The sequence below is a fragment of the Archocentrus centrarchus genome, chromosome 12, assembly GCF_007364275.1.
Source record: "Archocentrus centrarchus isolate MPI-CPG fArcCen1 chromosome 12, fArcCen1, whole genome shotgun sequence".
Taxonomy (NCBI): domain Eukaryota; kingdom Metazoa; phylum Chordata; class Actinopteri; order Cichliformes; family Cichlidae; genus Archocentrus; species Archocentrus centrarchus.
In genome coordinates this window covers 1,363,432-1,381,946 of record NC_044357.1, presented here as the reverse complement: position 1 = coordinate 1,381,946, position 18,515 = coordinate 1,363,432, and the positions used below count along the sequence as shown (strand labels likewise).

Below are 18,515 nucleotides of genomic sequence, written 5' to 3'. Positions count from 1 at the left end.
CTCCCTTTAGGGGTTGCTGCAGCAGATCATCTGCTCCATCTCACACCAACCCTCTGTGTGTCCTCCTTTACTTGATCCATGAATCTTCTCTATGGTCTAACTTTTCCTCCTGTCTGGCAGCTCTGTAGTCGTCAATCCAATATATCCACTATCCCTACTCTGCACAAACCATCTCCAAACTGCTCATCCTGAGCTGCCTGATGTACTCATTTCTAATCTTGTCCATCCTGATCAATCCCAGTGAAAATCTTAGCATCTTCAGCTCCACCATCTCCAAACATCACAGCAGGTCTCACTACCATCCTGGAAACCTTCCCTTTCACTCTTGCTGCTGTCCTTAAGTCACAAATCACCCCTAACACTCATCTCCACCCACTCCACCTTGTTTAAACCTCTTCTTCACCTCTCTTGTGCACTGTCTGTTGCTTTGGATTGTTGACCCCAGGTATTTAAACTAATCTACCTGCACTACCTCTAATCATTACATGTTCACTTTTCCACTGGTCCCCCTCTCATTCATTCACATGTATTCTCTCTTGCTTCTACTGACTTTCATTCCTCTTTTCGCCACCTCTCCAGGCTCTCTTCCACCTGCTTCCTACTCTCACCATAGAGCACAATGTTGTCTGCAACTAGAAGTTTAACAGTTGGATGACTGACTGGGAAACACTTATTCTGTAAGTGTAAAGAAGCTGTTTTGATACTTTGCCCAGCCTTTATAGCTGGACTATCATAAAAAAATGAAAATAAAAGAAATTATAGCATTTCTTCGCTTTATTGGACTGTAATAAAATGATTAAAAGGATATAAAAAAAGGGACTTGAATAACAAACAGCAGAGGGCAGTAATACACCGTTGTAGCGTTCTCTGCCTGATTTATTAAAGAAGAAGAAAAGAAACACTAGCAGCCGAAGAAGAAGGAGGAAGAGGAGAAGTAGACTGAGACAGCTAGCTAGCTAGCTTGTACTAGCATTAAAAACAAATGTGATTTTTCTGTTTATGCGTGGGGGGGAAAAAAAAGTGTGATTAAAATGCAAATTGTGTAACTGCTCGCTGTATTTAGACACGAGATAAATATCTTGCCAGTCATCCAGCTAGCCGAACGTGCTAGCTGGTTTAGCTCAGCTGTCAGCGGCTTGTTTTGTTCTCTGTGAAAGTGGCAGCCTCCGTTATAACACATGAGTGTGTCACTGGTCGTTATTCGATTGGAGTTAGCCGACCAGTCACCTTTTCCGCAAGGTTTCCAGTACTGCGCTGGTGAGTTATATTCGCTTAATTTTCAAGCTAACCAATAGTGGGAGTGAAAGCAGCAATCAGCCGTTTTACTGTTTTCACAAACTAACTTCATTTAAGTGAGAATATCCAAGTGTATGTGTAGTTTGTTCATTAGAGCTCTGGCCTGACTCTGTTCCTCTGCTGCGCAGTTGAAGGCATGTCAGAGGAGGAGCTGCAGGAGAAAGCTCTGGGTTTAGCCAAACACACTCTGAGTGGAAAAACCGACCTGGAAAGAACAGCTGTACTGCACCAGCACATCGGCAGCAGAGCCATGGGGGACATGGTGATAGAGACCTTTGAGTCCAGCCCAAGTAAGAATATGTCTGTTATTAAATTGGACCTTTTAGTGACAGAAAGTAGGAGACACATAATAGGTCAGCTTCAGGAGCAAGACTTCATTGTCTTTTGGGGAAAGTTGTATTGGGATCAAAGACTGCTTTTTGCACAGAACCTAATTGCCATAAAGAAATTTCAGCATCCTTAATGACTATTAATGTAAAAGGTCATACAGTTAGTAAATGAACTTTTAAAAAAGCAAGGCAAATGTAACTCAAAGTGTAACCCATGTTATTGCTGGGTTGGACCCCCTTTTGCCTTCAGAACTGCCTTAACTTTTTGTGGCACAGATTCAACAAGGTGCTGGAAATATTCCTCAGAGCTTTTGGTCCATATGGACATGATAGCATCATGCTGTGGATTTGGCAGCTGCACATCCATGATGCAAACTTCCCATTTCACCACATCTCAAACATGCTCCATTGGATTGAGATCTGGTGGCTGTGGAGGTCAGTGTACGGTGCCCTAACTCTCATGTTTGAGATGACCTGAGATTTGTGACATAGCACGTTACCCTGCTGGAAGCAGCGATCAGAAAAGGGGTACATTAGGATCATAAAGGGATGGACATGATTAGCAACAATACTAGTAGGTTGTGGTGTTTAAATGATGCCCAGCTGATATTAAGGAGCCTAAAGTGTGCCAAGAAAATATCCCCCACACCATTATTCCACCACCAACAGCCTGGACCATTGATGCAAGGCAGGAATCGATCCATACTTTAATGTCATTTACACCAAACCCTGACGGTACCATCCAAATGCTGCAGAGGAAAATGAGACTCATCAGACCAGGCAACATTTTTGAGCCTGTGTGAGATGGCATTAATGAGTAGTTGAACAATGGCTGGTGAAGATATATGCAGAGGCAGGCTTTGGGCTCCTTAGGGGTCCATAAATAAAATGTGCAATTTATATAGATTATAGAGATTCATCCTCTTTCTCCTCCTCTCATTTCTCATTTTGTAGATCCTCAGTTCCTCTCTTCTCTTCCTCTACTCACATCATAGTCTGTCTCCCCTAGAGATGTGAGCTGGGAAGGTGGCACAGCAAAATTATTTTTGTCACAGTCGGCTTATGCTCTCAGATGTCAGATGAGAAGTATCCATGAGAACTGATATATTTAGGCATATTTAACATGGCAAAATGTGACAAAGATCTAGTAATGCTTTGTTTTTTCCCATATGCACAAATAGTGAAGATGTGATCATGCAGTAGTCCATCTAAAATAACTGAAAGACTTATGAAAACAAAGGGACTGTGTAGTTGTTAGTAGAGTCCTCCTCTCACCATGGTGTGTATATACCAGCTGTGTGCTGGGCCTCTTTCATGCATGGAGGTTAAAAAACAGTTCTTCAAAGGATCATCAGGCAAGCTTTCACTCTTCTCTGTCCTCCAGATGCATTTTAAGAATTAAGACATCCTTCAGGCTGCTGCATTGAGATTGATTTTCCTGTCACAGGGAGGAGACAAGGAGGCACAAATTAGAGTAATGAGGAAAACCTTTTGTCACAAGAACAGATCAGTCAGGATACGATCAGTTCCAATAGATGGATTTAATTTGTTGTGTAATGTTTCAAACACACATACACATACATACAAGATGTTTGTCTTTATTCTTATAAGCATGAATGAAAGCATAAATGTGTTAACCAGAGTTTGGTTTTGTCTGTTCATACCCATTTAAAAAATATAAAATCTCTCTACAGCCTGTTAATGACTTTGGGTATGCAGCTTTGAAACTGCTGAATTTCTCTCGTAAACACAGGCGGCCGTGAGGAGCAGGACAGTGAACTTCAGGATGAAAAGACTGATGTAGGCAGTCAGGAAGGCACAGAGGACAGCAGCTTTGTGACAGGCGCAGCTCCAGACTCACCCTCCAAGCAACTGCCAGACCAGATCTCTTTCTTCAGCGGGAACCCCTCAGTGGAGATCATTCATGGTATCATGCACCTCTACAAGACCAAGTGAGTCTCATCTGACATGTGTTTATGACAGATGTGATGAGGTGGGCATGGGGCACATTTTACTGAATCAGTGTCAGCTAAAATAAAGCTGATCAAACTCTGATGCTTTCTTCATTGAACTCCAGCTCACACTGCAGCAATGCTCACATTAATGATATATAATGTGGCCATTTCACTGTGTAAGAGAGTGTAGACCTAGTAGTCCTAGTAGTCCCCAATCTAGACCCTACAGATGCCACAGTGGAGAGATGATGTGGCACTTTCTGTGATGCATTCATGGCAAAGGACAGCTAGGATACTTAAGAAAAAAGTTGCAGCAACTCCACAGTTTTCATTCCTGGGCTGGTACAATTTACTAAGCCTTTATAGCCGAAAGTCATCAAATGTGCATCAAGTGCAGTCCTTGCATATATAGATGCACTGTGTCACATTGCAAACAAAGTATGTCAGATGTGTGTTTTTATACATCCCCACAATTGGAAAGCATTGGTTACAAACATTAACTTGGACTCAAGGATTTATTTTTATTGGTCAAACGTTGCTGTCTTTGACCATAACTCAAGAATTTATATGTCAGTAATCACAAAAATTCACACACATATTTAAGAGGTTAGGTTTACAATGCCATTTGGGGGGCAGCTTACAGCCACCAGGTCATAATTCTCTCTTTTTTTTTTTACCTCCTCATTGCAGCAAAATGACATCACTGACTGAAGATTTCAGGCGCAGCGCTATGGTGTGCATCCTCACTGTTCCAGCCACCATGACCAGCCATGACCTCATGAAGCTCATGGCTCCTTTTAATGATGTCATGGAGCACATGAAAATCATACGTGACTCCACCCCTAACCAGTACATGGTTCTGATTAAATTCTGCACGCAGGTAACATCTCTTTCACTTTTTCCTCCGCAAGTGAAGTTTGAAGGATGTTGCTGTATTTTCTCATGAGGCTATTTTTGCTTGGAACAAATGTTCTTGAGTCAAGAACATTTCAGTCAATAGTGATAATAGATGGTCCTTGATGTTGATTTGGTGCAGGGTTTCAGTCTCTACTGGCAACTCTAATGGAGTTTTATACTTCCTGGTTTTATAAAATGGATTTGTCAGAGTTAATAAAATCATTCCAAATACAACACACGGTTACTCTGATGTTTTTATAACTGTACAACTTAGCTCTACTATTTGCTGCTGTCTTATTTCTAGGCAGATGCAGACAGTTTTTACACAGCGTGCAATGGCCGCCAGTTCAACTCTATAGAGGAAGCAGTGTGCCAGCTGGTCTATGTGGAGCGAGCGGAGGTTATCAAGTCTGAAGAAGTGAGTGTACTCATTTATTTATCTTTTTAGCTTTTTACTCAGTCTGCAGGCACAGATTCTCCAGTGAACAGCAGGTGGGTGGGACTTGAGGATATTTTTCTGAGTAAATTAGTGATGTCCATCAGCTTAATGTTACAATTACATTTCTAGGAACTGACAACAAAGTTTGGTGATTTGTGGAAACAAAACACTAAGAACACTCTTTTCCTAGTAACCATGAACAACAATAGTGATTTTTTTTTTTTTTTAACCTCAGAGAAACCTCAAAGTCACACAATAACATGAACTAACCAGTCATGTATTTTGCTTTTCATCAGCATCTATTGTACAAAAACAGCCTAGCAAAAACAAAAATCTTTTAAAAATAATGCCTCCAAAAGTTTGTTTCTTTTTATGTAGACTGTCTGTTTTTTTTTTTAATCAGTTGTGTTCTAAAAATCATTGTAACACTTTTCATAATGCACAGCCAGAACAAATATAAAAGTCAGTGCAATCAGTCCTGTGTTGTTTTAGGATTAAAAACCTATACTTTTTTAGCACATGATTTCCCGTCTCTTATCTCCTTTCCTTCCTCGTCCCTCAGGGAGCCAGTCTACCAGTGATGGAGCTGACTGAGCTGCCCAAGTGCACTGTGTGCCTGGAGAGAATGGACGAGTCTGTCAATGGCGTCCTCACCACTCTGTGTAACCACAGCTTTCACAGCCAGTGTCTCCAGCGGTGGGAAGATGCCTCGTGAGTTGAATACATATCCAGATTCCTCTGTATTTACTGCATCATAATCAGTTTCACTTTGGTAGTTACTAAATCTTTCCTTGCTCTTTATCATTTAAAATACTCAGTATTAAAGAGAAGCCTATTTCTGACCTACTTTAAACAGAATATGTGAAAAGATCTGTTTTATCTGCAAGTGTTAAGTCAGTCATGTATGAGTTTCTGTGATGTAGTTCAAATGCAGCAAAAAAAAAAAAAAGCTCACATACTCACTAATTACAGAATCACACACATTCACCTGATTCGCAGTCCACTGGACATTTCTCTAGTCTTCCTGCCACATGTTGTTTTTGTCCTTCTCTTCCCGCGCATTCTTCTGATTTACAAAGGACTGCTGCACATTTGTGACAAAGCTGAATGGGTGCTGTGTTTTCAGCTGTCCTGTGTGTAGATACTGTCAAACACCAGAACCAGTTGAAGAGAACAAATGCTTTGAGTGCGGCGTGCAGGAGGTAAGTGATCACTCTGTGTGACTCAGTCCCTCATTGGACAGCTTCACTTGGTCTTCATAGTTTTTGCCTTTAACTTTTTTTTTCCCCCTAACTGAATATTTCTTCATAGAATCTGTGGATATGTTTGATCTGCGGGCATATTGGTTGTGGTCGCTACGTTAGCCGGCATGCCTACAAGCACTTTGAGGAAACACAACATACCTACGCTATGCAGCTCACCAACCATCGAGTCTGGGACTACGCAGGAGGTACTGAATTTTGTACATGTTGCTGGTTAAAGGGTATATATTCTGCTTTTCTTCTTTTGTGCCACACTTGCACTGTTACAGCAGTTGATGCTCATATTAAACATGTACAGGAGTTCATTATTTGAAACCCTGGGCAAACACTCAGGCTTCAAACTGCTTTGCAATTGCTAAACATTTTCTCTGCTATATGTTGTCATAGAGAGGCGATAGCCCTAATATGGTCATTTCAGGCACATAGCTCTGGCTGTGAGCACTGAGAGCGCCGAAGCTCCACCCATATGCTATATCTTTAAAGGTTCTGTTTACAAGGGTGAGCTAACCACAAGAAAGCTGGTTGAAAGGGAGAGGAGATAAAACAGCTTGTTTAAGACAAAGGATGAACCAGGCAAAGCTATTCTAGTAGAGTCCAAGAATAAAAATATGGAGCTGAAAATGAGCAGATTAGTTCCTCTTTAAGGACAGTGACTGTAAGATTAATTTGCTGCTTTAATCAGTTTTGTCCCCAAGAGGGCAGAAGAATACCTAAATAAGTTGGAGCTAGAACCCGTTTTTTGCCCTTCGTGAAGTCATGACAGTGGACATTTCTGACCTGCATTAACTACAGAGGCAGTGAAGCTAAGAAAGAGAGACCAGATGGCTGTTAAACTGTTAAAAACTGTTAAAATGATACAAAAGTTTATAATTATTTTATGCCTTTTGAGACTGAAAAATTAACCCAAAACATTTTTGTCCACTCTGTATTTTGCTTTTCTTATGTTGTACAGAGTCTCCATTATGAGGGCTGCCACATTACTGATTGTTCTTCCTGTTGCTTTTTATGGCAAATTGTTTTAAAATGCCACTAAATAATTCAAACTGACCTACACACACACACACAAACACACACGCAAGACTGGCGCAGCCAGGAATCGAACCACCAACCTTCTGATTACTAGATGACCTGCTTTACCTCCTGAGCCACAGCATGCATTGAAATACACTATATAAGACAAAAACAGAGTTTGTACAAGCTTTAAAATCAATATTTCATGCCTTTGTTCTTCAACACAGTTTGAGGGTCTGTGCTCTGGGGAGGGCAGTCCATGACTGATAGTATTCCACTGTGTGTTTATCCAGTTATGCTTTTACTGCATTGGTAGTGTGTTTGGGATCATTGTCATGCTGAAAAATGAAGTTGTTGCCAGTTGGAGGCTTTACTTCTGAAAATGTCAGGTACAAGGACTGGCCAGAAAAAGAGTGACAAAGTAACCAGTGTTCAAAGAAAAAGACCTTCAGAAAGCCCAGAGAACTATTGCTGAAGACCACAAAAATTACAAGTCTGGCTTCTTGGAAAGCAAACACCAGAACTGAGGGGTGACCAGTGTTAACCAGTGTTAACCTATGACGAAAATATTTCGTCAACGAAATTAACACTGGGGGTGACTCAAGACTACATACACACACGCAGGGTGTATCAAAAAGATTCATCCAATTTCAAAGTGCTTTGATTCCACAGCCGTTCACCGTTAGAAAGAGGGGACTTAACTGACTTAACAAAACCGCAAACCAACAGCAGTGGCTGCAGTGACTCCAGATATGCTCACAAAGCTTTGGGACGAGTTTGACAATCATGTGGACAAATGACACACGCGGGTTTGGAGGGAGACATACTGAGCACTCCTGAACATTTTAAGTTTTGTGTGTAAAACTTTATAATTATTCGTGTATTTTCAAATTTACCACAAGCTTCTATGTCCATTACTTTAATTGGATGATTCTTTTTGAGATATATGAAATTGTGTGTGTGTGTGTGTGTGTGTGTGTGTGTGTGTGTGTGTGTGTGTGTGTGTGTGTGTGTGTGTGTGTATAACACTGACAAATTCAGTGTGTATAGAATGACTATTGTAATGAATGTGTTGTGAAAAATATAATGCCCGTCTAAGGCTATCACTGGTATTGTAGATAACTATGTACATCGGCTTGTGGCCAGTAAGACTGACGGGAAGATGGTGCAGTATGAATGTGAGGGAGACACCTGCCAAGCAGAGAAAATCGATGCACTCCAGCTAGAGGTGAGCGTCTGCTGTTGTTGTTTTGTTAGCTAAATCAACATCGTGTCCTAAATGAGCTCTCCTGTCTGCAGTACTCATACCTGCTGACAAGTCAGCTCGAGTCTCAGAGGATTTACTGGGAGAATAAGATTGTTCATCTGGAGAAGGAGACAGCTGAAGAGGTACTTCCAGACAAATGCAACACAATTTTTGCAGTTGCTGAATAAGTACTGCCTGATATCAGGTTGTAACTGACAGAAAACTGTATGCCAGCACTTCACCTACAGTCAGCCTTCGATTAGAGAGACAGACATAGAAGCAGAGTTTACTGATTAACATAATGTACGTATTGTGTCTGAAACGATATCACAAATAAACAATTGTTAGCAAACACAAAGGTAAACACTTGTAAGTTAGACTGCACTATGCCACTTTAGCTTATTAGTAGTAGCATGATCAGTAATGGCTTATATCGACTCACAGGAACACTGCTGAGAGCAGACCACTCAGTAGCTGGCCTGAATACAATCATCGATGGCTACAGACATCAGTCTTGAGTGGAATGCCTAGCTAAGCAGCACGTGTGCGGTAGAATAGGACCCCAAACCTGGCTGAGTCCTCCTGATTAGTGCCTGTCCATTTTCCTTCATTCACCTGGCCAACACTGCCTTCTTGTGGTAATTCAATGAACAGGACCTTTGGTCCCAACTTCCGGGCTGTCTTTCCATAACTTCTTGTCTTGTTGGACATATTTCAGATAAACAACATGAAAGCGAAATTTAAGGAGACGTTGGAGCGCTGTGATAACTTAGAGCGACGGCTGGGAGACATGACCAAAGAGAAGCAGAGCATAGACAAAAAGTAGGTGTTCGTGTTTCCTTTTATATATTGTGTGCTTATTGGTCCCAGTAGTTGTTGGTATCTGAACTCTTTCTTATTTCAGTCAGTCAGTGTGGTTGAAGGTCTTCCCTGAATCAGTCCTTTTTCTTTATTTCTGGAAATTTTCACAATAAATTTTAGGTGGCGCTCTTGCTTCCCCTTCTTTATTCTCTCTCTTTTTTTCTCTCCCTTTCCTTTCCTCTCTTTCCTTCCCTCCCTCTGGCCATCTTTCCTTTCCTTAGATGGATTTATGCAAGTGTTTATCTAAGCATGTAGACACATAAGCATTCGGGTGGGTGTGATTCAAATATTGAATTTGATAAAATTCATATACAGTGGGAAAAAAATGTTTTGTCAGTAACTGCAGCAATAATAATACTACCAATTAACTACCAATAATTTTGAATCCCAACTAAAGAATTTTAAAATGTAAAGTTAACCACTGCATGTGAAAAATACTTTAGTCTTTTTCTATTATTATTATTTATTATGAATTTTCCAAGAATGGATCAAGTTAGATTTGAATCACTTTTCTGATTTTAATGTTTGCGCTGCAGTCTCAAGTTCAAGCTCCAAAACTCATTTAGGAAGTGGAGGAAATAAAGTGATATCCCCACAGCAGATCAGAATTATTAAACTAAGGCCTTCATGGATCTGTAGGATTGATGATGGGAAATTACCCATCTCTCCTAAGCAAATCACACCTGGAGAATAATGGAGTATAATGATAATTAGCATAGTTTCACAGCTGAAAATGCCTCATCCACAAGCACTCACCCGGCTCCCAAAAATTCCCAGGTATTTTTCCCAGAACTCTTAACAGGTTCATGTGGGAATTCCCAGAACTCCAATAGTTTCTAGGAAATAGGAGGAACTAAAGTCCTGGTACTCTGCCCTGTTACAGCTCTCTGAATGAAGTGTTTGTGCTCTTTTTTTTTATCATCACTGGAACTACCAAGGAAGTAGGATTAAATATCTCATTCGAAGAGCAGTTACTGTTGTGGCTTGTGGAGTTTTACTTCCACGGTGCAGGCTTAAATCAATAACACCGTTACTTTTACTGTTATAACAAGTCACTGCTGCTAAATGCTGTGTTTACATTACAACTTGTCTGGTGTTTTTATTTATTTATATTTTTGGCCAGAAATTTACAATTAACACCTTTAGTTATAATTAACATAATCAGACACTCAGACTTTAGACCAAATGATCTACAGAGCCTGTTTTTGTAGGGAAGCTGACATCACACGGTGCTGCTGTGTTTGTACTTTCAGGTGCACTCAGCTGAACAGTCGAGTGGTGAAGCTGAGCCAAGAGCTGAAGGAGGAGCAGGAGATGAACCGCTGTCTCAGAGCCAACCAGGCACAGCTGCAGGCACAGCTGGCAGAGGAGGAACGCAAAGCAAAAGAAAGCGGTACGTGAGGAGAGAACAATAAGTGATAGAAGTGTCTTCAAGTGGTTTCTTAATGAGCCAAAGAATAAGAAGACTAACTTTATTGATCCTGGAGGGAAATTCATATGGCTGAAAGAGCTCATCTGCTATTTGTATGAGAACTGAAAAGCCTGATGGCTGTGGGTACAAACGATTTTCTGCATCTCTCTGTTTTACAATGGAGAGACAGGAGTCTTCCACTCCTGATGGTTTTTTGTTCCATAAAGATGTTATAAAGCAGGTGATCCGAAGTGTTCAGGATGGCTTCTGACATCTTTAGTGCCACCACCTCTCCCAGTGTGTCAATTCTTGCTCCAATTATCGAGCCCCTTTCCTCAATAGTTCATCCAGCCTCTTTGCATCCCTGTTTGTAAGAGGGGGCCTAATCTTCAGAAATCTACTATCATTTCCTTCGTCTTAGAGGCGTTCAGTACGAGGTGATTTTTGGGATTCCAGTCAGAGAGAGAAACATGATTGAAGTCTCCTGAAATTATGAAGAGTGCCTCCAGATGTTTAGTCTCTATCCCAGCAACAGTTTCATTGGAATTTCAGCTGTTGCCTTGTGTGGAATGTACACAAGTATTGTTCTGATATGGACGGCACATTCTCTTCTTCCACTACTGTTTTTGTATAAAAATATTTTTGCACACTATATTTTAATGTATTTAAATAATTTCAACCCTTAGCAATAAATCTGGAAATTAAAAAAAAAACAAACATACACAGTCAATTGAATATTTTTGCAGTATTTTACCCCATAGTCACCTCAGTTCATCTGTGAGTATACTCAGATAGCAAAGTGACTCTGGACCCTATTGTGTAGTGTGTCAATCCACTGTCGACCTCAGCACGTTTTCGTGTGTTAGGGCTTTGACTTCAGTTCAGGAGGCTTGAGGTGAGGAGGAAGAGGATGATAGTTAAGATGCATGTGGTGTTACACACTATTCTATGTATATTTATGAGTACAGTATCCTTTTTTTCTATTAAATAACCTCAAAAAATTACTGACTGTACCTTTAAGTGATTACTATATTTCACACAAAAGTAGTAGTGCTCTGTATTAACTGAGTGGGTTGGACACAGTAGCTCGCTGGGATAAACACTTTTTTTCATGGTGGAAGTTGAAGAAAGCACAAGCAAAACTGAACTCTGTTCTAAGGCTGTTGATACCTCAACTGAGGGAAAAACCAAAAACACTTTAAGTGCTGAAAGTGCAATCTTTCCACGATTTTTTGTTTAATTGTTAATATTTAGATTTTACATCGGTAAGTATCAGGTTGCTCCTGTGTGTATGCCTGTATCTTTGTGATACTGTGTGTGTGCAGAGTAAACACATACCAGCAAGGAAGTGTAGCATGCTCAATTTGGCACAGTATGTGCACATGAATGTGCGGGGCGGGGGGGGGATTAGGTCTTTGATATTCCTGATGATGTTTACACTGTTGATCCTCAGTCAGATAGCGGTTTCATATAACACGTGTACTTGAATCAAACAGATACAGTCAGAGCACTTTAACCACTTCAACCAGGTAACAGAAAAGTCTCATTTAGACCTTTTCAACGTTCTCCCAGAATTGGCCTTAAATGGCACCAGTTAAAGATGAACTGCAACTTGAATTCTTTGCACACTACTCCTCATTAGTTGGAAAGAACAGGTAATACATTTGTTAGCAAAATATATATATATTTTTTTCCATTTAAATGTTTTAAGTTTTCATGTGTATGTGCTTCAAATGCCTGAGGTGAAAGTGAACAGTGCAGCACTGTCAGACTGAGGTGGCATATTTTGACCTAGTTCACCTTTGCATCTCTTGTCGCTCCAAAAGCAAATTGATGAATGTAGTCAAAGTAAAGAATCCAGATGAACAGGAAGACTGGGTAACGAGAATGTTTAACTGAATGGCTGCTGCTTGCTCAGAATATGTAAATGCTGAAAAAATGTCTTTTGACTCTGAAACTAGACGGGTTATTTTTATTCATGGGGCTGTAGTGAAAGACTACTTCCTCTTTGCACAGGAGTGTTTGCAAATCATTAACAAATTGCTCAGCCTGTGGCTGAGTTTAGTCGTATTCTGTAAGCAGGCGGGGACCGCATGAAGCAAAGAAATGAGAAATGTTTTCGGTGCAGGTGGACAGAGTAAAACACTCGAGTTTGTAAAGAGTCTCTTTGCCTTCACATCAGCGTCGGTCTCTTCAGACAAATAAAATCCTTTTTACTTATTATAAAGTCTGCAGTGGAAGGGATTTAGTGACACCTTGTAACAGTGTATTATTATTATTATCAGAGCACTTATTTGCTCTGCATTCAGCACAAGAAGGCTTTCATTACTGGCTTGCCTGAGGGCAAGTTAAATATCAGGTCAGAGGTCCTAATGGAAATTTTTGGTCTATAGTTTAGTCACACTGGTATTTTTCTTGGATTACGTAACTGTGAGGATGAGGAATATTTAAACAAATGTCCTCCTGAACATGTGATGTCAATGTAGAAAAAATACATGAGGGAAAAATGGCAGAGTTTTGACTCTTTGCCTGCATGTTATATGATAAATGGACTGCTACTCTGAGCGCTCAAAGCGCTTTTTACTACAAGCCTCATTCTCCCAGTTTCACGCACGCACGCCAATGAATCCTTCTCAGGCAGCTCATGGTTCAGCATCTCGCCCTAGGATATTTTGATCTACATGTTCTGTCCTGTTGGAATCGGCTTGAAATGATCAGAGCCGCGCTGCTCAAATTTGGTTGACATGTACAGACACGGTCAAACTGTGTGTCCTGTTATGATTTGGCCATTGCTTTGTACTCTGAGGATTATTTTGAAAGCTCAGTCAGTTTCTTCAGAGCTGCTCTCAAAAATGTCCTCTTCTTAACTCCTGTAAATTTTATTGACTGAACTGCTCTATCAGGTTTTCTAACAATGCAGCTACTGATTATGTTAACACAGTGAGCTTTTCTTGGTAGATGTACAACAGTCTTTTGTTTAGTGTCCAGTTAGGACAGCTGCTTTTATTAGACACCAACACAGGCGAATACACAGAAAACACTAAGCATCTGGCTTAGGACCAAAAAAGCCTACATTAGAATGCTGTTTATGCTGATGCAAATCAAATATATTCATATATATAATCTGCAAATATGCTTGCAGCTTATATCCCACAGAATTACAGTGTATTAGTGGTAGCATGTGCAAGCTGTGTGTGTAAGTGCGAGAGTGAGATATATGTGTGCATATTTTTCAAATACATTTAAATATATTACCATATATATTTTGTGATAATCAACAATGGAATTTTATCCAGTAAAATTCTCATGCTATGAATGGTGGTTTGTAACAGCAGCTTAGCAATCCACCTGCTAGTAGAGTCCAAGACGGAACACGGAATATCACAACCGCGACCTGACCAACTTGTCTGTACGAAAACGCCACAAGTCAGGTTGCAGGGTCAGTACACTAAGCATTCCAGACATCCTTCTCCCCAGCTGCACTTTCCAATTCCTCCTGGGGGAGCCTAAGGCATTCCTAGGTCAGGTGAGAAATATAATCTCTCTAGTGGGTTTTGAATCTACCGTAGGGTCTCTTCTCAGTTGGGCGTGCCTAGAACACCTCCAAAGGGAGGTGTCCTAACCAGGTGACAAGGAGGCATCCTAACTAGATGCCTGAACCACCTCAACTGGTTTTTTTTGGACACACAGGAACAGCAGCTTTATTCTGAGAACCCTCTGGATTTCTGAACTACTTACCCTGCCTCTAAGGCTGAGCCCAGCCACCATGCAGACGAAACTCATTTTAGCTGCTTGTATTCACGACATCATTTTTTTTGGGGACATTACCCAGATTTCATGACCGTAGGTGAGGGTTGGGATGTAGGAGGAATGGTAAACCAAAAGCTTTGCCTTTCTGCTTGGCTCTGTGTTCACTACAACTGTCTGCACATGCATTACTGCTGACACTGCAACTCGTTCCACCTTCCCATCACGTCTGAGTAAGATCCTCAGATATGGGTCCTCGATGACTGAAAGTGACCACAGCCAAGTCCTTCTTTCCCTTTGCTGACCAGAACTTCAGGGTCTCCCAAAAGTCCTCCCACACCCAAGTTTTTCTTTTGACAACTGCTGAAGCCGCAGCGCTTTTGGCCTTCCAGTAACTGTCTGCTGCTTCAGGAGACCCCTGGGCCAACCAAGCCTGGAAAACCTCCTCCACAACAAGAAAGATGTTAGAAAATGAAACTTCCAGGAAGTAAAAGCTCTTTGAAACCTTTTTTTGGGGGGTAGAGTTGGAAAACTTGAAGCAGTTTTGAGTTTTAACAGGTGATGCTGTATATGTAAGTTTTTATGTCTTGTTTTTATGTTTTTATGCCATTAAAATTAAAGCTGATTTAGATTTAGAAAAATAACTTCGTACACAAGCATTTTGTGATGGCTGCCCATATCTCTTGCCTATAGAGTGCTACTTTTCTCTCTCTAAATTACCACCAACATGTCTCTAGCATTTTTGTGCTGACATTTGTTGTTACTAATTTGCTGACAGATATGCCAACACTAATACATGTGTAATCTACAGTTTGCTACAGTAAAAGCAGCTGAAAGGCAGGCCTGCAGCTGTTACAGGGTTTCTTCAGCAGTTTTTTGTGTGTGTGTGTGTGTGTGTGTGTGTGTGTGTGTGTGTGTGGTTTTTTTTTTTTTTTGTTGTTTTGCTTTTTTTTTTGTGTGTTGCTGAGCATTTCCCTCCGAGATCGGTTTACGCCCCTTGTTTCCTCATATTGCATGTTGCTGATTAGCACAGGAAGTAAGCAGAAAACTTTTCTGTTTCACAGCAGCTCATGTGTGGGTAAATTATTTATATTGTCAGCTTCAGACCTTACAATTACAATAATTATTATGACTGTAGTGTCTATAGGCTTCCATGCTGTTTGTACAGCATTTCTAATGTCTGAATGCTTATTAGGAAGCTCACATTACAGTCAGGACTGAGAGTTGCATGTAATCAGTAGCATATTCAAGTATATTCCATCAAAGCATTTGTATTATTTTATCATATTTACAAGTTCAGCCTGGTGTAAATCTGTCAGCAACCTTCAGCAGTTAAGCTTTACAGTAGCTATCGATATTTTTAATGGTGAAAATTTAAAACAGTATTAGAGTTTGTAGCTCCCCTCAGCTTTATAGAGCTTCATACTACGCTATAAATAGTCAGCTGTCTGGCCCACAGTGTAACCGTTGGGGTTGTTTTATTAAAAGCTGTGCACAAGCTTTAAATTGCAGTTTACTTTTAAATTATGGGTTTTCAAAGTAAGTGGTAAACAGCAAAGTCTTGCTTTTGGCTAATAGAAGTCTCTTAGTTTATCAGTACCTATAATACATAAATATACTCTTTTGTTTATTTCACCTATTTTTGCAAAGATCAGAAAAGCAGACTTTGTTCCACAGCACCAGCGTTATAGTAATAACAGAGCCGTGGAAACACAAGAGGTTTCCTGCAGCTGGCACTGCCAGTGAATTACAGAGATGCTCAATAAATGCTGGAAGCCTTGGTGCCATCTGTCTCTGTGCATGAATATCAGTGAATGAATGAGTTTAGCTCTACTTTGAAATATATTTGGCATCTGAGTGTTGCTTGTTGGTTTCTTTTATAGAAGATCATAAAGATGGGACAATAGCAGAGCTGCAGGAGCAGCTGAGAGACGTGATGTTTTATCTGGAGACCCAGCAGCAGATTGAACACCTGCCCCCGGAGGCTCGCAGTGAAATCCAAGAGGGACAGATCAACATCCCAGCCAGCCCATCTGACAGCGCTCTGGGTTCTGCAGGAGCAGGCCCCTCCTCTGGCAGGGGCAGAAGAGGCCGGGGAAGGAAGAGGAAGTAGGCGCGGGCTAAACACAACCGGAATATGCTAGAAACTTTATCGCTGCCTCTCACTGTGGACAGATGTTTGTGATTGAGCCCTGTCTTTTTGTTCACATGTGTTTGCATTATTGTAGTTCTTCATAAAGTAAAGACAGGAGGATGTAACTTCTTGAAGAAATATGAAATAGTGATGACATTTACCTGCACATTTTCCTAGCTTAACTTAAAGTAGCTCCTACAAGAAAAGTGGAGTGTGTGGAACGATCGCTCAGCCACTGAAGACATCAGTGTGATGTAAATGTTCTCTGCTCTTTCCAAAACTTAAGAGTATCTATTTTGGTCATATTTTATATTTATTTGATCAAAAATATGTGCCCAGATTTTGCCATCTTATAGTACTTCTTATCAAAGGCTGCGTGCTCTTTTTATTGCTTTAAAATGTAAAGATGTTCATTTTACGATTGAGGAGTGTCGAGGAAAATTGTGGCCACATTTTCTCATTTTTCCTGGAATATTTTAGACTCTGCTTTTTCGTCTGATCTTCAGTACAGTGTTGAAATGGGTTTGGGGGTTTTACACATAAATAAACACTCCTAAGGATGACAAATGGAGAATGTGGAGGAGAAATGCCTTTCTCAGCAGTGCATGGTTCGGGGAAGCCCGGGGTACAGGAGTCAGAGCGCACAGAGCTTTTTGGGTGAGGAGCAGGAAGCCTGTTTTGCCATGTTTTCCCCATGTACGTCAGTGATTCCCAACCACTCGGACAACAGTGGTTTACAGTGTTACCAAGAAGGAGTTCAAAGGATTGTGTTGCTTAGATTAATTGAAAGGTCGAAATCATGATTTACTGGCACCTCCCATCAACCTAATATTATCCCAGCATCCCATATTTTCCAGCTAAGTTCCTGAAAATCTTTCTCAGAATTTCTTCTAAAATCCCTCCATATTCCAAAGACAGTTGCTCTTAACTCTAAGAACTATAAGGTTGTTTACACTTTTGTTTAAAACTCTAATATTACAACTGGCTGCTGAACAAACTCTTTAATTATAAAACCAATCCATCCACAGCCTTCTAAGAAATGTGCTGGTAATTATATACACACTAGTTAGAGTTGACAACTGAAGTTATCTGGTTAATAATTGTGGTATTTAATATACGGAAGATATGATCGTCTTCCAGATTCTAACACTATTTGCGCTACAGTGATCGATCCATTCTTTCATTTAAAATTTGTCTTTAAGGGTTTGAATTACAAATACTTGGTGTCATTTGATGCCATCAACCTTAAGCTCTTATAAGTGATAAGCATCTATTTAATTATGCCATATAGGCATCAAGATATGTAGAAAAATAATGATGTTGAAAACACTGGAGCCATCTGTGGCACATCTGTCACAATCCTGACCGTGGCATAGTAACCCAGATGAAATGAGGAATAGCATGAAGTGACTCAGCCCCGCTCCTTTAATTACTATGAATATTTCACTTGCAGAATGTTCACAATGAAGTTTTAGATGGATCCCAGAGGCCTTAATTAAAAATTGTGGTGTAGAAAGCATGTGGATTTTAATAAACAGCCAGCTCAAATTATATCCGATGTGCGAGAGCAAGTGCTTTCAGAGAGATTAAATGATTTGTAGGTGGGGGGTTTTTTGGACCCCAGAGGCTTTCATTGAACAAGATATGGCAAATCATGCTACTGAAAACATCATTATAGTTCACAAGAAAATGGTGTTCTGAATGTTTGGGGGGTTTTTGCCATGAAAGTGTTCAGTTTTTGTTGTTAACACTAAAACTGTCCTCGCACTTAAAATAAAAAGTTTTCTAAACTTGTAGCTGTTGTTCTGAGCTGAACTGATGAGGTGGAAAGCTGATGCATACCAGGTTGCGGTCAAGTGACGTAGGATCGGTGTTGAAATGATATACAGTGCTAAAAATAAATGGTCTCATATGCAGCCTTCATGTC

The 18,515-nt window shown here is 40.4% G+C and overlaps 1 protein-coding gene across 1 annotated transcript; it reads left to right on the top strand.

The window, feature by feature from the left end:
* The first annotated feature begins 915 nt into the window (after window positions 1-915).
* brap (BRCA1 associated protein) lies at window positions 916-18,388 on the top strand. Its single transcript, XM_030743099.1, has 13 exons — window positions 916-1,257; window positions 1,425-1,586; window positions 3,379-3,577; window positions 4,271-4,460; window positions 4,782-4,895; window positions 5,479-5,627; window positions 6,043-6,118; window positions 6,228-6,366; window positions 8,308-8,417; window positions 8,489-8,578; window positions 9,154-9,257; window positions 10,550-10,689; window positions 16,338-18,388. Exons 1-13 carry the CDS (start codon window positions 1,179-1,181, stop codon window positions 16,565-16,567), a joined length of 1,782 nt encoding a protein of 593 aa, XP_030598959.1. The 5' UTR covers window positions 916-1,178; the 3' UTR covers window positions 16,568-18,388.
* Window positions 18,389-18,515: the final 127 nt, after the last annotated feature.